Below are 22,164 nucleotides of genomic sequence, written 5' to 3'. Positions count from 1 at the left end.
TCTCACTGTGAAAACACTAGCTTTCCCAGAAACACCCTGCTGTAAAGTTCCAGTTATGTCTTCTCGGGCAACCCAGACACCTGGCCTCCACATGCTGCAAGGGAGTGTGGGTGGGTGAGTAATTTAACAGGGCACACTGCCACCCAAGCAAAATCAAGGTTCTCTCAGTAAGAATGAAGACGAGAATGGATATTGAAATGGAAGTCAACCGGCCTTGCCAGTGATGAGCACTCACTCAACCGTTCGTATCTCGCAGTGCGTCAGTATGATCTACCGAATTATGTTGTATGCTCCTGAAGGTATGGACCATGCTGTGTGCATCTCCTTCATCCAGCTGCAGAGGGCTTCATTATCTGTACCAAACATGAAACACTGAGCAAGAAATCATCCTTGGTGGTTTTTATAAGAGACTGATTAGTTATTGATGCCTTTTTATATGAACTTTCATAAAAAGATACTATTACATAGCCTCCACTGTGTCACGTGGATATTCTGAAGATAAGTGACTAAATCTGAAGGACTTGGGAAGGCACTTATAACTTCTCGGTGCTGAGATAGATGCCGATACTTTCCGCAGTGCCATGAGCATCACAGCTGGCATCCACAGCAAGGTTTTAGACAGGTTAGACCCAGCAGGCCACAGATGAAGAATATGGCCCAGATGGAAAAGAGGAGACGTACTGAGAGGCTTTGGAAACCTTGGAGGATGACCATCTGCGATCCCAGGTTGGACTTTCCCTGCCCCCAGCACCCATCTGTGGGCATGTTGAGCTCTGCACTTCTGCACTTTGTATAGTCTTAGCCGGAGTGAAGTTGTGGCAACGACACAACTAGGCCATGGGCCTCCATTGTGGAGAGATGGCTTTTGGCTGCTTTTCAGACAAGAAACTCAAACTTCTGACAGTGTCCTGCATCATTAACTTTCGGCATAAATTACCAGTTGGTGAATGAAAGGACACACATCTCTTTCAATGCACCTTTGTGAAGGATTTGCAGACCCAACAGGGGTGGAGCCCTGCTCTTGGCCTGGAGAGCTTGTTGGTCACCTCTGAGGTGCCAGAGAACCAACCCCTTCCATGTTGAGAAACTAAGTGCATTCTAGAGAAGGACTACGAGAGACTTGACCCCACAAGGAGAGCTGGGTGAGAGCAGAGGCCAGCAGCCGTCATCGCTGGCTTCTTGGTGGTGGTGCTTATCACGTGCAGGCATGTTCTAAACACCATGCAAGGCACAGTTCACTGAAACCTCTAGAAAACCCATATGATCAGTAATAATATTGTCCCCATCTTGCATAGGCTGAAACTGGGATTCAGTGGGACTAAGTGGCTGGTCCAGAGTTGCTAGTTAGTAAACAGTAGAGCTGTCTTTGAACACTGTCAGTTGGACTCCAGAACCCACCTTGTGAGCCGTTGTGCTGGGCTGCTTCCTGGGTCGTGGCCTCAGAGAAACATTAGAGATAATGTCATTCATGTCTAGATACCAGTGAGCTGCCCATGCATCTCCATGTTGACATCATGTTCAATCATTCGTGTATTTTTTTTCATTTTAAGGAAAACATGGACTGCTTTCGTAAAGTGCAATTGAGAAGTGGAAGAGGAGTCACTATGTCCATTCTAACTATGTGAGGGCAGTTAATGTTTAAAAAAAAAAATGGCATGCTTTGCAGTAGAAAAGATCTTGTTTAAATACCTAGAACTTCCACATCCCTAGTATAATTAGCAGAGGATTGAGGGATAACAAAAATGATCGTTGTTAGAAGTCAAGCTGCACACCCAGGTTGGCTGTGTCTTTCTGTTTTTCTGGATAAGATTCTCCTCTTGAGACATCTTGTATGGAAGGAATAGGCTCACCTACAGTGATTCTGATGGCAGTTTTAAAACCAAAGATATTATAAAGCAGAGGGTAGAATAAGAAAAAGTTGAAGAGGCCAAAACTCAGGGCTAGAAATTTCAAACTCTTCAAATGTTCTTTTAGCACTTTCCAAGTGTGAGAATTTGATTTGTGTGGTAAGAGACCCTCTTGAAATTGGAATTAAAGACTGGGTGGTATTGTTTTTTGGGGTGGGCGGGGCTTGTACCGCGCAGCTTGTGGGATCTTAGTTCCCCAAGCAGGGATCGAACCCACGTCCCCTGCAGTGGAAGCGAGGTGTCCTAACCGCTGGATTGCCAGGGAATTCCGTGGTATTCTTGCTTTGGGACAATATTCACACTTAAACCTGGAAACCCTGCCATTTCTTTTGGAGAGTTAATATTACATGATTGATGGGCCCTAATTATTTCCCATGATATGTATCCATATGGAAATCTACTCAACATAAATGAAGAATTATTTAGTATACACTGTGCTGAACACAGTCAGCTAAATTGGTTCGGTTCTTACTGCTTAAGGAAGACAGTAGGATATAAGCAAATATTAATTATACTATGCTGAAAAAAATGGATAAAGTGTGTTGGCATCTTGTTCAATTGTTGTTGTGATTTTTTATTTTTTGGAAAATATGACATTAAAAAAATTTTTTTATTGGAGTATAGTTGATTTACAATGTTGTGTTAGATGGTTTTTGTTTCTGTCTTTTTTTTTGAATTCTGAGAAAAACATGAATTGCTTGTATGAAGTGAGATTGAGAAGAGGAAGAGAAATCACTACATCCATCCAAATTTTTTGAGGCAAGTTAATGTAAGAAAAATAAGAAAGAGGAACCTTGGTGATTCAGAAACTGCTGGAGTCTAGAATAGGGGCTGAGTAGCGGCAGCGCTCAGTGGGATGAGGCTGGTGTCATCCTGCCCAAAGACCAAGCATATTCAGGTGTTTGAGGCGGCTCTGGGGAGCAGTTATAAGAGGTCGCATTTACTGGGAACTCACCAAGTGCCAGGCACTGCCATAAGCCCTTTATATTCACTGTCTCCTGTAATTCTCCTAACAACCCACTAAGGTAGGCACAGTTTTTACACCACAGTTTTACTTCACATAAAAAAGGAAAATACGGCTTAGGTTTGCGGCAGCGCTGTCACGGGTGTGCCTGACTTCTGAGCCTGTGCAGTGTCGGCCATGGCCTTGGATTTGGTTCTTGCCTTGATCACTTAGGAAGGTGACCTTGCAACAAAAAGCCAGAAAGTACAGGCCAGGAATAGACTGTGAAATGAAAGAAAAAGCCCGTATGGAGAGTGTTCACCAGGGTGACAACATGTCACCAGCGTTGTCAGTTGTCATTGGTACTGAATATTCAGGGAGTTCTAACAATAAGCCAGCCGCTTGGCAAGAGAGTTACCTTCCATCCCAGCCAGTGAATTGGCAAGCTAATTTCCAGTGCGTGTATGAAATACAATGGTTATTGGCTGGGAAGGGCCCCATCAAGGGTAAAGCAAGGGTAAAGCAAGAGATTACAGAGGGCACGGAATTTAAGGAGGCACTTGCTCCCTGCGTCCCCCCAACCCCAAGAGTGAGCGCCCAGCACTGGGGACCCCCCTATTCCTCACCCCATGGCTGGGGAAGGGGTGACCCTTAAATTTTTATGGCAGACAGTGGATAGTATGAGCTGAATTTTGTTTCATATTTATTTCTATTAAATAGAGAAGAAATGCTTCTGTATGAAAAATACCTTTGCTACCCAAAGGATAATAAGAAATGTCAAATTAAGGAATTACCTATTTTACACAAAATGATTTGTCACTAAATATGAAAAATATAAATGTGAGTAGTTTGTTATATTTAGGTAAGGTATAAAGCAAAAGAAGGGAATTCCCTGGCAGTCCAGTGGTTAGGACTTGGCGCTTTCACTGCTGGGGCCCAGGTTCGATTCCCTGGTCAAGGAACTAAGATCTCACAAACCACGTGGTACGGCCAAAATGAGAAAAAAAAAGAATAAAGGAAAAGAGAATATTAACTACTAAAAAGGCCCTCAACCCATTTACCTTCTTCTCCCTCCCCCATGCACGTATAATTCAATAACACAGATGCCTCGGTCCTTTTGCTGCATCTTGAGGAAAATTGCTGCTGGCTTTGGGGACTGCCTTGGCAGGCCAGGGGATGATGCAGGCAAAGACCCAGACACAGCAAAAGCTCTGATTCAAAATCCAGCAGGAAATAAACTAATATATATTAGTGTATTTCCGGAGACTCAAGATAAAGGAACCTTTAAAACGTCTTAAGTATACATTTTCCAGTAACATATAACACATGGTCCTTTCTTAGAAATGAGGTCAGAACAGTTTTTCTTTTGTTTTTTGTTTGGTTACAATGAAGTTTCTGGACAGTCCATCAGAACAAAAACACAAAGTCTGTTTTAGAAATTCCTTTATGCGTGGGCATTTGTTATACCTTTTTGGTGTGCCAGCCTAAGTATGTAACAACGAGATAGAGCTGTCTCTGCCTGGAGGTACCTTAGGCTATTTATCTATAAATAGACAGAAGAAGAAAAATGGGTTTGAGCCAAATGATGTGGCTTCCTTTCCTTCGACAAGCAGACAAGAGGACCATGCAGTAGTAACACAACCGAATCCTGAAAAGTGTTTTTGAAATACTTAGTTCTTATAAACTCATAGGCCATGTTCACATTTGGGGTTGAAAACATGCTCTCTCCTCACAAATCCTTCTGAGTGTCATTCCAGGAACTTACCCAAGAACCAGGCTAGTGTATCATGTGATGTGATTTTCTTTTACGTAAATGAGAAGCAATATGTTCAGTGAAGTGGGTGAAGCTTTGGACTCAGACACACAGTTAAGTCTCTGACCACCTCTGTGTCTTTAGGCAAGGTGGACTCCTATATACAAACGTAGTAAAGAATTTCGTTTTGACCTTTGTTAGTTTCCTCTTTCACTCTGGTCTTATGTGGATCTCTGCTGTGAAACAATAGATTCAGTGGAAAAATAGAGCAACCTAGAATTTACCCTGTATGGCGTCTGAGGCAGCAGTATCATCTGTGTTAAATTGATTTTAGTATTAGTCTAGCCAGAAAGGTAAAAGTGTACTTTCCTGGTTTTCCTTCTCTCCACTGGCCCCTCCCCGGAGGTCCCATTGCCTGCTTCCCCTTCTTTTCCTGACCCATAAAAATTGGATTGCCCTGGAGCTCAGTCTCAGCTTCTGTTCAGTTTCAGTTGGTCTCCTGGCTTCAAATATCCAAGTGACTTCCAAATTCTTAACTCCAGTCCTCAATGAGTCCCCTGAACTTAGACTCACATATCCAACTATCTCTATAATATCTCTGCAGGGATGTTCAACAAGCACCTCAAACTGAATGTGGCCAAAGTAGACCTCTTACTTCCTCCTTTCTTTCCCTACCAGTCTTCCCCAGTGGAGGGAGTGGATGTCATGCCAGCTTATCATTGAGGTATCTGCTCACCTGTCACCTCTTCAGAGAGGCCTTCTCCGTCCATCCTTTCTAGAATTCTCCCTACTTCTTGATCTGCACCCCCCATCCTAGCTCCAAGGGAACAGGGATCTTACCCATCTTTTATTTACTGCTATGATCTCAGTGCCGCAGGGATGCCAGACTCAGAATGAGAGCTTGATAAATATTTATTGAATGAAAGAAACAATGAATAAATGAATGAGTGAAAATGAAGGAAGGAAGCAATTTAACAAAGAATTTGCTAAAGACTGGAGTGTAGGATGAAAAGAATTGGCTCAGTTCTGGGGATGCTGTCCCTTAAATTGATTTTTTGAGCTAATTCATGTATTCCTTATAATTTTCTGAAATGAATTTGGCCTTCAGGGAGGACTAGAGTAGTTTTAGGGGTCTTGAGGAAAGTTTACACTTACGCAGTTTTGGGGTCTAATAGTAGTAGTTATTGAAGAAAATGTACTAAGATAGAGTGCAGAGACTTTAAATGCAAAACTATTAAATGCTTTAATAGATTCTCAAAGTGCAACCAAATATTAATTATTGCTTCCCAGTCGTTGAAATCTGCATGGAAATCCCCATCCTTTTTACCCTGTTGACAGTGAAAGTGATGGCTAGAAATAGGCTGCCATTTTCGTCTGCAGTATCTGGCTGGAAGGATGTATTACGAGGAGGCCTCTTTGTTTTGTTTTGTTTTTATAAATTTATTTATTTTACTTATTTATTTTTGGCTTCATTGGGTCTTCAGTGCTGCGCGCGGGCTTTCTCTCGTTGCGGCGAACGGGGGCTACTCTTCGTTATGGTGCGTGGCCTCTAGGCGTGCAGGCTTCAGTAGTTGTGGCACACGGGCTTAGTGGCTCTGCGGCATGTGGGATCTTCCTGGACCAGGGCTTGAACCCATGTCCCCTGCATTGGCAGGCGGATTCTCAACCACTACGCCAGCAGGGAAGCCTGAGGAGGCCTCTTTGGAACTGACTTCTGAGCATTAATTTCTTCCACCAGGAGATCAGTAAACGACCCCTTCCACATGCTGCCATCCGAATTTGGAATTTGGTGACATCATTGATTTTTGTTCCTGCTGGATGAATTTTATAATCAGTCTCAAGGAGAAAGGAGATAGCATTTTGCATTGCTGCTCTGCCAGCTTCTGTTTGCAGGGAAAATTCACTGCATCCAAATTAAACTTGGTATGGCATCATTTTACCCCCTTTGTAAATTGATGAGCTGGTGGGGGGGCTCGTGCTTATGAAACATTGGCTTGCTATCTTTGACCAGTATCTAGATTGTGAACTGGTGAAATTTTAAATACAAAATCCCCACTGGCTACCATAAGCAAGTTGAATAAAGAAGCTACAGTGCCATCTGCTGGCATTCTGGGGGAAATGCAAATGATGACTAGAAGAAGCACCTCTTATGTAACAAATAGATCAAAAATGCAAACCCAAGGGTAAATATTCAAAACACATGATAATTTGAAGAAGGTAGATAAAAATAATGAAAAAGTTCTAAGCCAGCTTTTTATAGAGGAAAATACAATTATATTTTGTGATAACTATGTAATAGTGAGAGCATAACTTTTCTGTAGTATGAATTTTGGAGTGTTTTTACGGTATTAGATATTCCCATTGGGCAGAACGAGTGAAAAATGGGTTGAAAACTTAGAAATGAGCCTTTGGACTTTTGAAGAATCGTACTGAGACAGGCAATTTTATATACACTTCATGCAGATAGGGAGAGTCCTGTGTATTTTGGAAAGACAACCAGGGTAGCGATCCCTCAGTACAGCTCCTTGCTGTTCTGTAACCAGAAACGTGCGCCACTTCTGTAATTTCTGGAGACCATGGTTTTCTGTAAAATTGGGATTGGATTAAACGATGGGCAGAATTCCTTACAACTCGATGAAGTGTGTTACTCTAAATCAACAAAGGACTGAAGAAAAGTACTACTTCTTTAGACCATTTTCCCATGAAAATATTTCTTTTAGAAAAAGTGAAAGACATATACATATTTTTAGTTTATTACATAGGTAAGTAGTTTATCAAGAGCTAGGGATAGTTGATATAGTTGGTTGTAAGCAATTAGGTCCTCAGTGTGAGTATAAAAATAAATGTGCCACCTCCTTTGCCATCAGAGGTCATCTACAGAAAGCTTGGTGATGGTGCTGGTAGATCATGGCCAGTTAAAGTAGGGTTGGGCTGAGGCGTATTACCATGACTTTGAGCTACAAATGCAACAGAGTAAAATTTAAAAAACAAAATGGAAGTATTCAAACCTTAGCATAAATATTATTTTCGAAGGATTTCCTGCCTTAATCCCCAGTCAGCTAGCCAACTCTCTACTCAGCTGTCTGCTGGTATTTGCCTTGCTCCTACTTCTGTGGCCTTGAGCACCTTCCTGGCTTGTGTTTTTGTTCCTTGTCTTCATCCTCCTCCCCCTTCCTCGCCCCCTCCCCTCCCCCACCCCATGTCCCCCCCTCCCTTCCCCCACCCCATGTCCCCTCCCCTCCCTTCACCCACCCCATGTCCCCTCCCCCTCCCTTCCCCCACTCCATGTCCCCTCCCCCTCCCTTCCCCCACCCCATGTTCCCTCCCTTCCCCCACCCCATGTCCCCTCCCCCTCCCCTCCCCCACCCCATGTCCCCTCCCCCCTCCCTTCCCCCTCCTCCTTCTGCTGTTACTTCTCCTTCTTTGCCTGCACTTTGTTCATGTTTGTCACCCTCCCTCCGTTGTACGTCCCACTTCTTCATGATTGTCCATGTACCTTACTCACAATAGCATCAACACGTTTTTGCTGAACGAAGGAAACTGAAATAGCTATTTCATAGAAACCTTTCAAGTAAGTATATGTTTAGGGATTTTCTTTTGTGTGTGTGGATTGGAGGGAGGAGAGTATATCCTAGAAGCTAAATGTGGCGAAATGTGCTGACGAGGTAGATTTTCCATACGTTTTCTGCGCGGGCAGCGTGGTAGAAAGGGCAAGAAGCTAGGCCTCAAGTCTAGCTCTTCAGCAGCTGAGTCCTTTCCCCTGTTTTCTGTTCTTTGCTCTTACTCTATCCCCTCATGGACAGTAGAGGTCTGTCAGGCTTGGGTGCTAGTCAGAAACAATTCTCTTCTCGCAGACGTGGGGTCTGAAGGCGCTTACAGGGCTCAAGTCTTCAAACGGCAGCCAGCAGTCAGCCAGCGTCGATGCAGCTGTTCCAAAGAGAGATGGCTTATCATAGGTGACTCTGCAGGAGAGGAAGCCCCCTGCCCCTCTCTGGTCACCTTAAGTTCTAGAGGTCCTTCTTTTTACCTGCCAGGTAGGCAGAAAATCACTGCTAAGTGATGGGGACGTTCTGCTCCTCTTCCTGATTGGTTCAGTGGAACTCTGGCCTCCCATGCTTTCTCACACTAAAGAGTGTTTCGCCAGATGCCACCTCCACCCTCCATCCGGGTGGATGTACGAGCAGTGAAGGTTCAGGTGTAAACCCCCTGAGCATCCCTGCTTCTGTTCCGATGCAGGTTCCTTCTTCCTGGTTTTCCTGGTCAGCAAGCTCAGGGACACTGAACTTGCCCTCTCGGCTCTGGACCCACCTAGCGGAAGATTATGCTTCACCTCTACTCTTCCCCTTTTGAGAGAACCAATTTTAACTTTCTTTGGTTTCCCCGCCTTCTTCCTTTAAGTTGCTATCTGTCTATGTATATTCTGGAGAAAGGCTTTATCGCCTGGGTTTGAGGCCGGGTTCACTTTTCAGGTTATTTGAGTTCATCTGTATCCACAGTCACACACTGGCAGCTAGGGTCGGGGAGGGTGTGGCCCAAATCTGATGCCCAGACATGCGTTAATGAACTTGGACACATTTTTAGAAATATTGAATTATTTGCCGTCCTTAAAAATGTGGAGCTCTTGTAAAAGAAATGTAGACTTCTGGCTTCTCTTTGAAATTGGAAGATCTAGAGAAACACGTAGTGCACTTGCCAGATGGCAGCAAGGGACCAGAGGAGCTACATCCTAGCTGCCCCCCTACTTGGGGCATCCAATCTCCTGTTGCTTGATGTCCACAAACCCCTGCACCCCCCCTTATTTGTCCTCCAGGTGACCAGTTTACTCATCTGCTGGGTCTATATTCTTTTTTTTTTTTTTTTTTTTTTTTTTTTTTTTTTTTAAACAGCTTTATTGAAGTATAATTGCCTTACAATAGTGTGTTAGCTTCTGCTTTATAACAAAGTGAATCAGTTATACATATACAATATGTTCCCATTTCTCTTCCCTCTTGCATCTCCCTCCCTCCCACCCTCCCCATCCCACCCCTCTAGGTGGTCACAAAGCACCGAGCTGATCTCCCTGTGCTATGCGGCTGCTTCCCACTAGCTATCTATTTTACATTTGGTAGTGTATATATGTCCATGACAATCTCTTACCCTGTCACATCTCATGCTGGGTCTATATTCTTATTATTATTTACCTTCTCTTTCCCACTTACATGAGAGACTTCTCAATGGCAGTAACTTAACATGTAAATAATGATTCACAGAAATGGAAGGCACTTCAGCAATCAGCCAGTGAAGTCCTTTCCCTTCATTTAATATAGGTCTTACCCTGGAGTGAGCCTTTAATTAGTGTTGACAAATGGCACCTAAGCCGGTTTCTAGAAAGGCAGCAGATGGCTGGGGAAGGCCATTGGTAAATATTCTGTAGAAATTTCCCTGGCTCTCCTAAGTTGATTGATGCTGGGTACCACTAGTTAGGAGGGTTTTCAGTCCTCACATGAAGGTAAAGCTCCCTGGTAATCACACTTGTTTTTCTTTTGTAGGAATCCTCTTCATAAGTCACACTCGGAAGACAGCTCTGTAGGTCAGTACCACTTTTCTTGGTTTAACCATTTTTAATTAATTATTTTCTTTTAATACTTTGCGGAACACATAAGTATGTGAACATACAAAAACCACAAAGAATCCTTCCACCCAGAAATAAACATTGTTAAGATTTTGATGTATAGCTTTCCTCTCTTTTTCTGAATTTGTGTGGGTTTCAAAAAAGCATTATATGGATCGTATTCTACAATTGAATATATCCTGAGTGTGTTCCTACATGATTGAGTATTTTTTACAGTAAAATTCTTAAGTCTGCATAATATTCTGTCATATTGGATGTGCCATAATTGAATCAACCAATCTCTTCTTTGCTGGGCATGTAAGTTGATTGCAGTTTTTTCTCTATCACAGAGAAATGATGCTACCACTAAAAATCCTTGAGCCTATCCCTGATCACGTCCTTAGGATAAATCCTTCTATTTGGAACTTTTGAATGAAAGATCATGCACAATTAAGGTGTTATAAAATCCACTCTTGATTTTGTAACATTTCTTCTGTTTGGGTCTAAGAAAGCCTGGCAAAGTAATCATGATTAGGTGCATAAGTGCTCAAATCAAGCTTTGGTTTGGATTTGAATCATGACTACCAACTTTACTAGTTATGACCTTGGGCAAGTCATTTGCCTCTCTAAGCCTCGGTTTTCTCATCCACCAAATGGAAACAAGAATACATCATACGTTCATTGTGAGTGAGTATTAAATGAGATATGCCATTAGATACAAAGTGCCTGGATATGGTAAGTGCGGGATAAATGTTAGCTCTTGCCATTTTTTTCTTAAGCTGCACGTCCATTTCAGAAACATTAAAATGGGAGAAGGGGAGAGTATAGCTTACAAGAAATACATTCTATTCCCAGATAGCTTGTGAGAAAGATTGAAGTAGTGATAATCCTACTTCACTTTAACCTTTCATAGCTGATATTTGCTGTCGTGTTTAGTCCAGAGGCGGCAGGCACCTTCCAGATTCTGGGTACAGAGGCAACCTCAGGCTGGCGGACTCCAGTTTCCTTCCCAGAGTCCTGTGGATTGTCAGAACATAACGAGGGCATCCCGCTTTGACAAATAATGCCCTTAGCCTGGGAGCCCCTTGCGCGGGGTTTCCACGGGTCTGTTCTGTGCCACACTGCCTGGCACCGCCAGTCTAGACTGTGGAGACCAACAGTTCATCACTCCGCTGGGCCCTGTTTCCAGCGGCCATGGAGCAACCAGACACGGAAAGGTGACGAAGCCGCAGCTTTGGGTGTGCCCTGTCCACGAGAGCAGATAGGGCTGCTGCTGCTTCGTTTTATTTTTAAAGAATAAAGGACCACCCTCTTCTTTCCTTTTCCTTACTTTCCCCCTTTCCTCTTGCTTTTTAAAAGGTATTACATGTTCCTGATGATCACAAGCTGACCAGATATGAAAAATGTCTAGCCATGGCAGTGAATTTGTTTTCACTTCAAAGTCACCCAGAACAGTCTGGGAAGAAATGGGAGACAGGAGGGGGGGACCGAGTTGGGAGATGTCACAGCAGGATAGCAGCCTGCTTTTCTCATCATGGTGCCCTGAGTGAGCTGTAGGGAGGTCAGCAGGTAGCCCGAGTATCAGAGAGGTGGGAATCGTGCCCCACCTATGCCCTAGCTAGACCCATGCCAATTCCACACCATAGAGAAATAGCTGGTTCCACGGGTCTGTCAACCCCACAGCCACGTGGAACCAGCTCTACTGACCAGTGTGCACAGCACATACCAACCATTCTGTTCTCTTCATTAAACCTGGGATAACAGAAATAAATCAAGGGTAGATCAACAACAGGAATAGCAACAAAACAAAGTTAACTTTTTAAAGTACCCTGTTCGTGGTTCAGTTGAAATCATTGTGGCTGAGACCAAAGGGGGAAAACTATACCACAAGACAAGGCAGAATTAGACACACTAGTTAAACAAACATCAAAGTGAAAATCAGAATGCATGTTTTGCCCGCTTTTTTGATGTTTCTTTATTTCTCATCTTAACCCTACTGTACCATTTCTTGCTCTTAGGAAATTTGCATTTCTTTTGAACAACTTTATAGGCATTTCTAAGTCTTTTCACAAACTGAAAGAGAAAAACTGTCTTTTTGTGAAATCAAAGTATTCTTACAAGCTTTGAATTGTAAGGAAGAGGCTACTTTTGTTATTAATGAATTTATTGCTTGTGCCTTTTTGTTTTCTTTTTTTAAAGGAAAAGGAGATTGGAAGAAGAAAAATAAGTATTTCTGGCAGAACTTCCGAAAGAATCAGAGAGGAATAATGAGACAGACTTCAAAAGGTACTGTAACACAGCTGGCAGACAGTAGGTCCTTTTAGCTCTAAAATGTTAAGAAGCCTGGGCTGCTAATCTAAATGGTTGCTGTAAGTTAGAATAAGTCATTGCATGTGCCCATACGCTGTGCAGCCTTTCTGACATTCCTATCATTACTTTAAGACTTCATCCCAGTGGGGTTTTTTTTTTCTTTTTTTAAATCAAAGAAATCAAAATGGAAAGAGTTCGCAGTCCTTTCTTTTATAGATCTGGCAGCAAAGGCCAAATCTTTCCTTTTCTCAGTCACATCAACCTCAGGGAGATCTTTACTGGCCAAGATGGGCCCTAAAATGGTCCAGAAAGTCTTAGCATTTGTGGGTTTTGGACCCTCCCCCCTGCCCTGCCACTTGGGGCCTTTGCAATCTTCTGAACTTCTGATGCTTTTCTGTGGCAGGGACAGTTATGGGGTTGTTACCCCTGGAAACTCTGTCTAATGGGCTGACATCATGGGAATTTGTCCGGGCTGCTTTGTGAAGGCAGTCCTGCCCTCCTCTTAGCTGTGTCTTTTGTTGTTGTTTATATAGTAAGTAAATATGTCATCCCTTTGAGGCCCAGTTATATAATTTATGTTTCTCCAGTATTCAGACAGGGAGGGGAAACGAAGCTACTTCCAGATTCCAGTCTGGCTGGATAAGGTTATCATTAGATGAACATTTTTAGTTGCTCACCACTGACACGACTTATTTTCTTTAACAAAATCTTGGTGTCCTAGCCTGTGCAGAATGCTTCTCCAGTTATTCCTACACATGGAAATGAGAAAAATGGACACGGACACAGTGTATGTCAGTGGCACACCTGGGTTCCTTGGCAGCCATCAGTGGGCTTATTTAAGTTGTCCTGCTGTGAGAGTTATTCTTAAGCATTCCCAGTTTTTCCTTTTGAGACACACCCAGCATCACTTATGATTCAAAGTAAACCTTGGATTCTAACAAAGTCTTATTTAGAAAGAAGGAAAAGGCAAAAGAGAGAGAAAGGGATGGAGGGAGGAAGCCAACAGTTTACCGGCTCACGTGGATTTCTTTTTAAACCCAGGCAACTCTCTCTACCACTCCCCTCCACCACTGGAGGCGAGGCAGATAGTAAAATGGATCAAAGCTGCAGGCTCTCCCCTCCCCTGGCACACACCATTACTCTTCCCGCACAAGGGGCTGAGTGGCAAAGGGCACTTGAGTGGTGTTTCTGGGCTGATTGATTACAAAATGGAAGTGAGATAAGGAAACACAGGGGAACATAAATTCCAAGGTAGGTCCTGAGTGAAATGGGTTCCCACAAGTCTGCAGCCAGACTCATTCGGTCCATCCGTCTATACCGCGGGCAAATGAAGCTAGAGCCGAGCCTCCTGATGGCACTGATTCTAGTAAGGTGTGTATGGGAACAACAGGGTGGAGGAGAAGGATGAGGGGTGAGAACTCCGGCTGCGCATGACAGCCCACCTTCACCGACACACTCTCCCCACACGCTGATCAAAGGCACATACGCTGACGTGGCTCACGTATATGAGACGTGATGGCAATTTTGCTTTTCAAGAAAACACTTTCAAAGGATCCTAACTGAGGGATTCTCTTTCCCCTCTGCAGTTCTGGCTGCCTTCAGTTTTGAGCTAGAAGTCGAGTTCCCCTCACAGTTTGGAAACATATTTATGAGAGTGATACTTTCGGATATATACATAGATAGTACCTTCCTTCTAATGATCTCCAGACGTTTCACACCTGAGATGATATTTATTTGCGCGTGTCCCCTGAGGAACAGCAGTCAATAGATTAGTAGGGATCTAGGCTTTCACCAGGATGCAGGTTTTGTTCTGCAGCAGACGCTGTGACCTTCAAGTTCTCTGTCGTGAAAGAGGGTTTCCTCTCCCTCCTCTGCAAAAACATCTTGTTCATGTTTGAAATGGAAGGACGGCGAGAACCTTCAGCCGAAGGAGCCTTGGAGTGCTTGTTCGCTCTAGTCGGGTCTTTAAATTAGGTCTCTGCCTCACTTGTCACTCCAGACTCCCTGTCAGCCTTCTTCCAAAACTCCTCCCCTAGACCCTCCATCACAAAAGCTCTGATCATTTTGAAGGATTTGTTTCCATGGTAACATCCATTTGTTCTTGGAGCTTGTTTCCGAGTGAGGTAGGCTCACTGGCTTCCTAAAAAGCAGCGCATTCCTGGTCCTGTGGCTCCATCAGTAACAGTGCTAGACGGTGCGCCTGAATTACATCCTTCTCTAGTCCCAGATGACAAGTCTTCAAGACTGGCATCCTGTTTTATCTTTTTTATTTTCTTCTTCAACTGTTTCTATTGTTTTTCTTCTTCGATCTCTAGGAGAAGATGTGGGTTATGTTGCAAGCGAGATAACAATGAGTGATGAGGAACGGATTCAGCTGATGATGATGGTCAAGGAAAAGATGATCACCATTGAAGAAGCACTTGCTAGGGTAAGAGTGCAGATGTTTGGTTTTCATTTGTGAGCACTGGACCTCCTGACATTGAAAAATGTTGGGGGATTGCTACAGACTGAATGCCTCCACCCCAACCCCCCACCCCCCCAAATTCATATATTAAATCCTAATGCCCAAGTCATGTTATTTGGAGGTGAGGCCTTTGGGAAGTGATTAGGTCTTGAGGGTGGAGCCCTTATGAATGGGGTGAGTGACCATGTAAAAGAGGCCCCAGTGAGCTCCTTTACCCCCCTCCGCTATGTGAGGACACATGCTGTCTGTGAACCAGGAAGTGGGTCCTCACCAGACACTAAATCTGCTGGCACCTTGATCTTGGACTTCCCAGCCTCCAGAACTGTGAGAAATTTCTGTTGTTTATAAGCGACCCGGTCTATAGTGGTTGGTTATAGCAGCTCAAACAGACTAGGACAGGGACATCAAAGGGTATAGGAATATACTGATAAGATTGATAATGATAAATTACTAAATAACCACCAAAGAAAAAGTAAATACAACCATTATAAGCATTAGTTCTATAAGATGCCTTCAACAAACTTTGACTAACCTAAAAGTCAAGCTTTATCTATAAACCTTAAACTTTTGCTTACTTTCATTTCTGAGTAGATATTACAGTTTATTGTGTCATATTTTTTTGCTCTGAGTTAAATTAAGCACTGAAAGAAGCCTAATTAACCTCTAGGACACTGGAGTAGTGTTTGTGATAGCAAGACAGCAATTCTTAAGAGATGTCCTGCTTTGTTGTTGCCCAACTAACTGGCTGATTAATTCTTGGATTCTGACTTTGAATACTTGGTTCGGGATGGTGTAGACAAGTCATAAATTAGGCAGGTTTAGAACTTTCAAGTCACTAAGGAATCATTGAACAAGTTATGACTTTACCATTAAGCAGAATCTCTAAGGTCTGAAACCTTGAAACAGTGACAGACATACTTTAGTTTAGTATACCTGACTCTAAACCTCAATAATTAAAAAAAAAAAAAAAGTTTAATTTGTTGCTGAGACAATGCTGAAAAAAAAAAAGTGCTTGAAGGGAGTGGGAGGTGGGACCTGTAGTGGGAGACCTGAGGGCCAAAGTCTCCACCAGATGCCCATCTGCCAGCTTCTCTCGCTCTGTTGATTCGGAAGAGCAGAGGTGATCTTGCCTCCAGCGTCTTTGGGGACTGAAGCAGTGTCCGGGCAACGAAGGAGCAGGTAACAGGTGGCAGGGTCTTGTGCATGCTGCTGATCACCTGCGCCTGCCCTTCACCCTCAGTCTGGTCTCCCTGCTCCACCATGCCTTCAGCCACCCCGTTGAGCTGCCAGCTAGGGCAGAAAGTCCACCAGACATCTCTCCAGTGCCATTCCTTGAGCATGTCATAGCACTTGAAAAAAGTCCAACTGAATTTCCAGAAAATGCATATGAGAAACACGGACCTGTGTTAATTTTACCATGGTAGGCAAGATGTTTACTTACGTTCTGGTGAGTGATGCTGCTACGTTGCTGTTTTTAATTGTAAATTTGAAGATCTAAATGCAGAAGATGTCTGCAGGCATCTGACACCATCTGTGTTTGGAAAGGGAGTTGCATAGGATGTATCTAACCCAGTTTTCCTGGGGCAGAAGAAAATGTTAAAAGTGTCCTTAACATAGTCAACTTGAGGTAGCACGTTTCTATAATTGAAAAAGAAACAAAGGAATACTTCCAAAGTTGGGGAGAAAAAAATTTGTTTGATGCTCTTTCTGAGCTGATAATTTTAACAGCTAGCCATTGTTTACATGGAAAGGAAATCAGAAGTCAACTCCATGAAAAGGTGGCACAGCTGTATGCAGGTTGGATGGAGGTTTTAGCCGTGGAGTCTGTCTGTTGCCAGGCTGGCTGTCTTTGCCTAATTTTAGGATGGAGCTCATCAAGACATCAATAATATTTTCTATAAGGCAATCCAGAAACACAGATTAAAGAAAAAATTGATGACATTCTCCAAACTTTATTAGATTCTGCACACAAAGGTGGGTGGGTGTCCTTTGACAGATGATGAAGTAACAGGGAAGCTTGTTGGTCTGCTCTTGGCAGGGCAACATACATCCTTGGCTACTAGTGTCTGCATGGGCTTCCTTTTAGCCAGAGAGAAAACACTTCAAGAAAAACGAAGGATCTCCCTCCTTTAACTTATGATCAGCTCAAGTATCTAAAATTTATTTGATTGCTGTATAAAAGAAACATTAAGAGTTAGACCTTCTGTAATGACCATGATAAGAATAGTCCTTCAGGGCATCAGGCATGTGTTTCTCCCACTGTCAGTCAGAGTCTAAAAGACCCATAGGTATTTAATGCTTTCATGTTACTAAAGAATTATTTTAATCTGTTTCAGGTGGCTGTCTAATTCTGTTTTATAAGACATTCTATAAGAGGTTAAAACATTTGCATTTTGAAATTTTTATGCGTTTTTACATTCGGTGTAGCTAAGGAGGAACTTGGAAGATAATGTTAATTAGCTATTCCACTGCACTTTTTGTATTTGAATTTTCTAAAGTTATGCCCCTTAAACAGTGTATTTACATAAACTAGCTAGTAAATATTTGCGGTGTTCAGGGCACTGACTTGCACAGCCCTTGGGGCACATGGAACACAATTCAGAGTTTGTTAGACACTAATGTACTTTGATATATATTTCAAAGATTCAAACATTTTTTTTTTAACCATAAGTTCACATGCTGCCATTTAGACACAATTAACATACTGTGATCATTTTACCATTGTTCAGATAACGTTGCATAGCCTAGTGCTTTTCTTTTACAGTGTGAGAAATTCAGTTCTGAAGACTGTGTGTGCAGGATGTTGATGTGGTCCCTGTAAGAAATACTAGGGTTGGTCTTGATTTACCAAGAAGATGTAATATTTTCTTTTTCTTTGACTTGTTAGGAATACAATAACTTGTGTCCTGATTTGTTACACGTCATATTTTTGTAACATTAATGAATTTAAATGAATTAATTGGAAAGTTTGGGGGAAAAAAAAGACCCATATAGGATGTCTAGACTTTAATCCTGATAGGACAACCCAGCATCAGGAGAGAAGTTTGCCTGTGTGTCATTTGGAGCTGAGTGTATCCCCCAATGCGTCGTTGCATTTGGGAAAATTTTGCCTATGTTCAAATGAATACAATTTGGTCCACTATGCTTTGTTTATATGAATTTGGTCTCACTGCTGAGTATTTTCCCCCTGTGAAGTATACAGCTATGATTCACATTCCTGAAAACCCAGTTGTCAATACAAAGATGAAAATGAAAAAGGCTGCAAAGAACTAATATGTGAAACACCATTGTCAGCTGCAAAAGCATTTGAAGAGAATGAAGTTTACAAGATAACTCTGTGTACACAGTGTGTAATTTTAAAAGACAGCAGCTTAACTTATGATTTTTATATTTTATTAACTGAATAGTTCCATCAAATCTAACGGCATTTCAAACATTTTCTAATGGTTTTATGATGGATACTTACTCTGTATGCTTTAAGGAGTCCGGCACACTGGTTAAAAAAATTGTTTAGGGAGATCTAGAGTATTAGCGTATTCTAGACAACACAATTTACAGGTGCTAATTTTAAGACTGTTCCTAGCTCTTGGTGAGTAAGTTCAGGGTATTCAAATGTTGGACTAGTTCTGCAAGGTATAGAAAGCCCATGAGACACTTGGAAGCTACAGGTTATTAATTTATCTGGGTAATTTATGTGGTGTGTGTGAGATTGGGAGGGTAAGGAATAAACTCACTTTTAAAGCTTTGCGTAAAGGAGGGCACTATTGTTTTGGAATGATGGCACTCAGCCATGATGGAGCTGTGTTGTTGAAAAATATGTCCTTTGACATTTTAACTGGAAGCAGTGTCTAAGGAAATTGAGAGAGATTTATGACCATGATTTAATAATCATGTTCCCTAAAAAATAGTGTAAGTATCAATATTGATACTAAACAGTTGCTCATGTAATTTGATCTCATTACTAAATATTATGTATTTATCCACCTGATAAATATGTGCTGGGTTCCACAAGGTCATATCTGTGTGAAAGTCCAAAATAAAGTCCTTGTGAGATTTGAAAAACAAAAACAAAAAACTTGATGTTTGTCACTGGCTTGACTGATGTTTTGGCATGGTGAGCTTTTCTTGATGCCAGCTGTCTTACATCAGGTTCCCTAGAAGCAGAGCCCGAGATGTGGATTCTTGTGCACATGATTTATTGAAGAAAAGCTTTCAGAAGAAACCTGTAAGTGAGAGAGGGAAGCAGGAGAGGCAGAGGAAGAAGCTGGACAGAGATGTGATTTCAGGAGAAGTCTAGTGTCAGCCTCAGCCTGATCTCACAGGGAGGGGTGGGGAGCTCTGGAAGGTGAATTGCACTGTGGAGTTTGTCCTGCCAGAGAAAAAGAGGCTGAAAGCTGATAGGGGAGGAGGGAACAGCCTTCTAGGCATCTGTGGGAAGACAACGCCTGTCAACCATGGATAGTTCTCCTGAGAAGGGTATATAGATGTGAGTCCATATCTACGGTAACTGGGAAATCAAAGAACAGTCTTTTACAGAGTCTGGGCATCTGGTATACCAGAGCACAAGATTATGAGCTGAGAACCTATATAAATTATTTCCTTGTAGCAGGTATTGTGCATCAATCATAGGAATGTGGACAGCTAGAGAGGCTCATGGAGAGAGTCCATAGGAGAGCAACAAAGTGATTGAGGGTTTTTTTAAATAGGTCTCTTGGGTTGGAATCGGAAAGGATTTATCTCAGAAAAGAAGCAGAAAAGAACTTATTCACTGTCTTCAAGTATATGAAGGGTTATTAGACAGTACATCTTTAGGATGTACTGCACAGTGTTTTGTTTTCATCTCTACTGAGGAGAGCATAAAAGGAAATGAATGAAATCGCAGCTGGAGGGGATTTAGATTAAATATAATAGAAATGTTCTTTATAATAACTGCTCTTAGAAATGGAAACATTTTAGAATCTCTCTCCATAAAGGTCTTTAAGATAGAATAAGCATTAACCTACTGCAGATGGTCATTCCTCTAAGAATCATGTCATAAACTTCAAGTGTGGGAAAACTATGAGACTAGGGAAAGTAAGATATGAAGGTAGACAGATGGACAGACAGACCGACACCCACACCCACACTTTAAAATGTCATTATTTTAAAATTTCCAGAATTAAACTAAAACTCTATAAATTTGCTTTAAAATACACAAGTTTCTCAAATGAACATCATCAGTTGTCTTTGGGAGCAGAGTGGAACACAAAAATGTGATTATGTAAACAATAACCAGGGTTTTTTCATTGTAAAATGCACTTTAAAAAATTGTTAGAGATCCTGTTTTGTTTTGTTTTTTTTAATTAGGAAGTTAAAAAACAAGGTAAATTTGGAAAGAGCACAAATCTGAATCTTTATCAGAAGAAGCACACGGGGAATTCCCTGGCCGTCCAGTGGTTAGGACTCTGCGCTGTCACTGCTGAGGGCCCGGGTTCAATCCCTGGTCGGGGAACTAAGATCCCACAAGCTGTGCAGCCAATAAATAAATAAATGAATTTTTTTAAAAAAGAAGCACATGTACTCTTAGGTACCAACGTAAATGATGGAAATGGACAGATAACAAAAGAAAAATATTAAGTCTGTTTATGATTGACTAGTGAGGAATTTGTTTTGTTTTCCTAAAGATGAAGATTTTATTTAGTGCTTCCTAGAAAGTAGAGCAGAGACCCTGAGAAAACAAATGATAACCCCCCTTTTCAGAGGCAGCTATTTCGATCATACAGGAAGAATAATGCATTTCAGAAACCAATATATCTAGAAAGGAAGAGCATTCTAATATGTCACTTAAATGTATTATAGAGATTAGAACAATATTAATCCCCCTAATATACTAGAAAGATTAAAATAATATTAAGCACCTGCATAGCAAAAGTTCAAATACCTGGAGTTGATGTGAACTTTGAGCTCTCTCTTATCTGAAACCACAAGGGTGATAATAATACCATCATAAAAAGTCTGTTGCATGGGTACAGTATACTAAGAGCTTTGCTGCATTATCTTACTTTATTCTGGTAATAGTCCTGTGATATAGTTTATTGTCATCCCGTTTTCCAGGTGAAGGAACTGAGGCACAGAGAGGTTAAGGAATTTGCCCAAGGGCTTCCAGTTATTTGGGAGCCCTTACCTGTTAATCAGTACTGTCTGCCTCCCCCTCATCCATTTCCTGTCACAAGTATGCACAGAAAAGAACTTCATAGTAGAAATAATGCTTTGGAAAGTTGCTTTTTCCTAGAGGAGTGGCATTGCCACGTCCACACAGCTCCAGTGGAAAAGGACGGTCCTGGCACCATCTCCTGGGCTGTCAGGTCAGATTGTATCTGCTTTCTGGTGTCTTGATTCATGGAACATGATTTGATCGATGTCTTAACTTCATATCCAAAAACTGTTTTATAACAGAATTTTAATGCTGTGACAACTTAATTGTATTCCGCACAGAGTTAAATTTTTATGTATTTTATGAAAACACACCTGGAACTTCTCACATTGGCCATTCTGAAAGATCTTTCATCTAATTCTGCTAGGTTAAATTTGTTAATTTTCTGTAATATTTCATTTTGTCCTTCTGTGTTTTTCAAAAAGTAGAAACCTAGTTTTTAAGCCCGAACTTTAAATGTCTCTGAACATATTCTAGATATCTAACTGCTATTTTCCTCTCATCCATAGGATCCGCAATAAATCCCATAACATTTGTTAGGTGATAACATTGAACTGGTAACATGAGGCAGTCTAGAACAAAACAAGCAAGCGATTTTTAAAAATCAGTTTCAGGCTTCCACCTCTGTTTTACTAAAATGTCCTTAGTCTACACGTTTTGTCTTCCACAAAGAAAGGTAATCCAAAGGTCAAACTACAGACAATTTCTGTTATCGAACTTCTAATTGAACTGATAAAGGTGTTTTGATGTTGGAAGATGTTGGAGAAGGAAAATCAAGGTTCTTTTTGGAACACAAAATACAAAGAGTCCGTTGTGTCTCTTGGCTTGATTTAGATGAAAACTTGCAGGGAAGGACGTGTTTCTCCTTTCATTTGGGTGACCCTTGTCTTTGGCTGGCATTTAGTCACCAACAGTGGTGCGAAGAAGGTGCCCAAAGGATTCATTCTGCTGCTTGGTAGACAGCCTTGGCCATCATTTCTATTTCAATCTTCCATTTTCTCTTG

The 22,164-nt window shown here is 41.8% G+C and overlaps 1 protein-coding gene and 1 pseudogene across 4 annotated transcripts in view; both read left to right on the top strand.

The window, feature by feature from the left end:
- SASH1 (SAM and SH3 domain containing 1) overlaps positions 1 to 22,164 on the top strand; it is a 250,699-nt gene that overhangs the window by 167,607 nt on the left and 60,928 nt on the right. For all 3 annotated transcript variants that reach the window (XM_082405434.1, XM_082405433.1, XM_082405435.1), the window contains exons 5-7: positions 10,132 to 10,172; positions 12,393 to 12,479; positions 14,819 to 14,931. In XM_082405434.1, coding sequence (XP_082261560.1) covers positions 10,132 to 10,172; positions 12,393 to 12,479; positions 14,819 to 14,931 — 241 coding nt within the window. The remainder of the gene's footprint in view (positions 1 to 10,131; positions 10,173 to 12,392; positions 12,480 to 14,818; positions 14,932 to 22,164) is intronic.
- On the top strand, positions 16,095 to 22,164 carry LOC309634858 (lanosterol 14-alpha demethylase pseudogene; annotated as a pseudogene). The gene has a single exon. The product of its transcript is annotated as a lanosterol 14-alpha demethylase pseudogene (transcript).

Source organism: Balaenoptera borealis (assembly GCF_965194805.1).
Source record: "Balaenoptera borealis genome assembly, chromosome: 9".
Taxonomy (NCBI): domain Eukaryota; kingdom Metazoa; phylum Chordata; class Mammalia; order Artiodactyla; family Balaenopteridae; genus Balaenoptera; species Balaenoptera borealis.
This window is presented reverse-complemented; position numbering and strand designations above follow the sequence as displayed.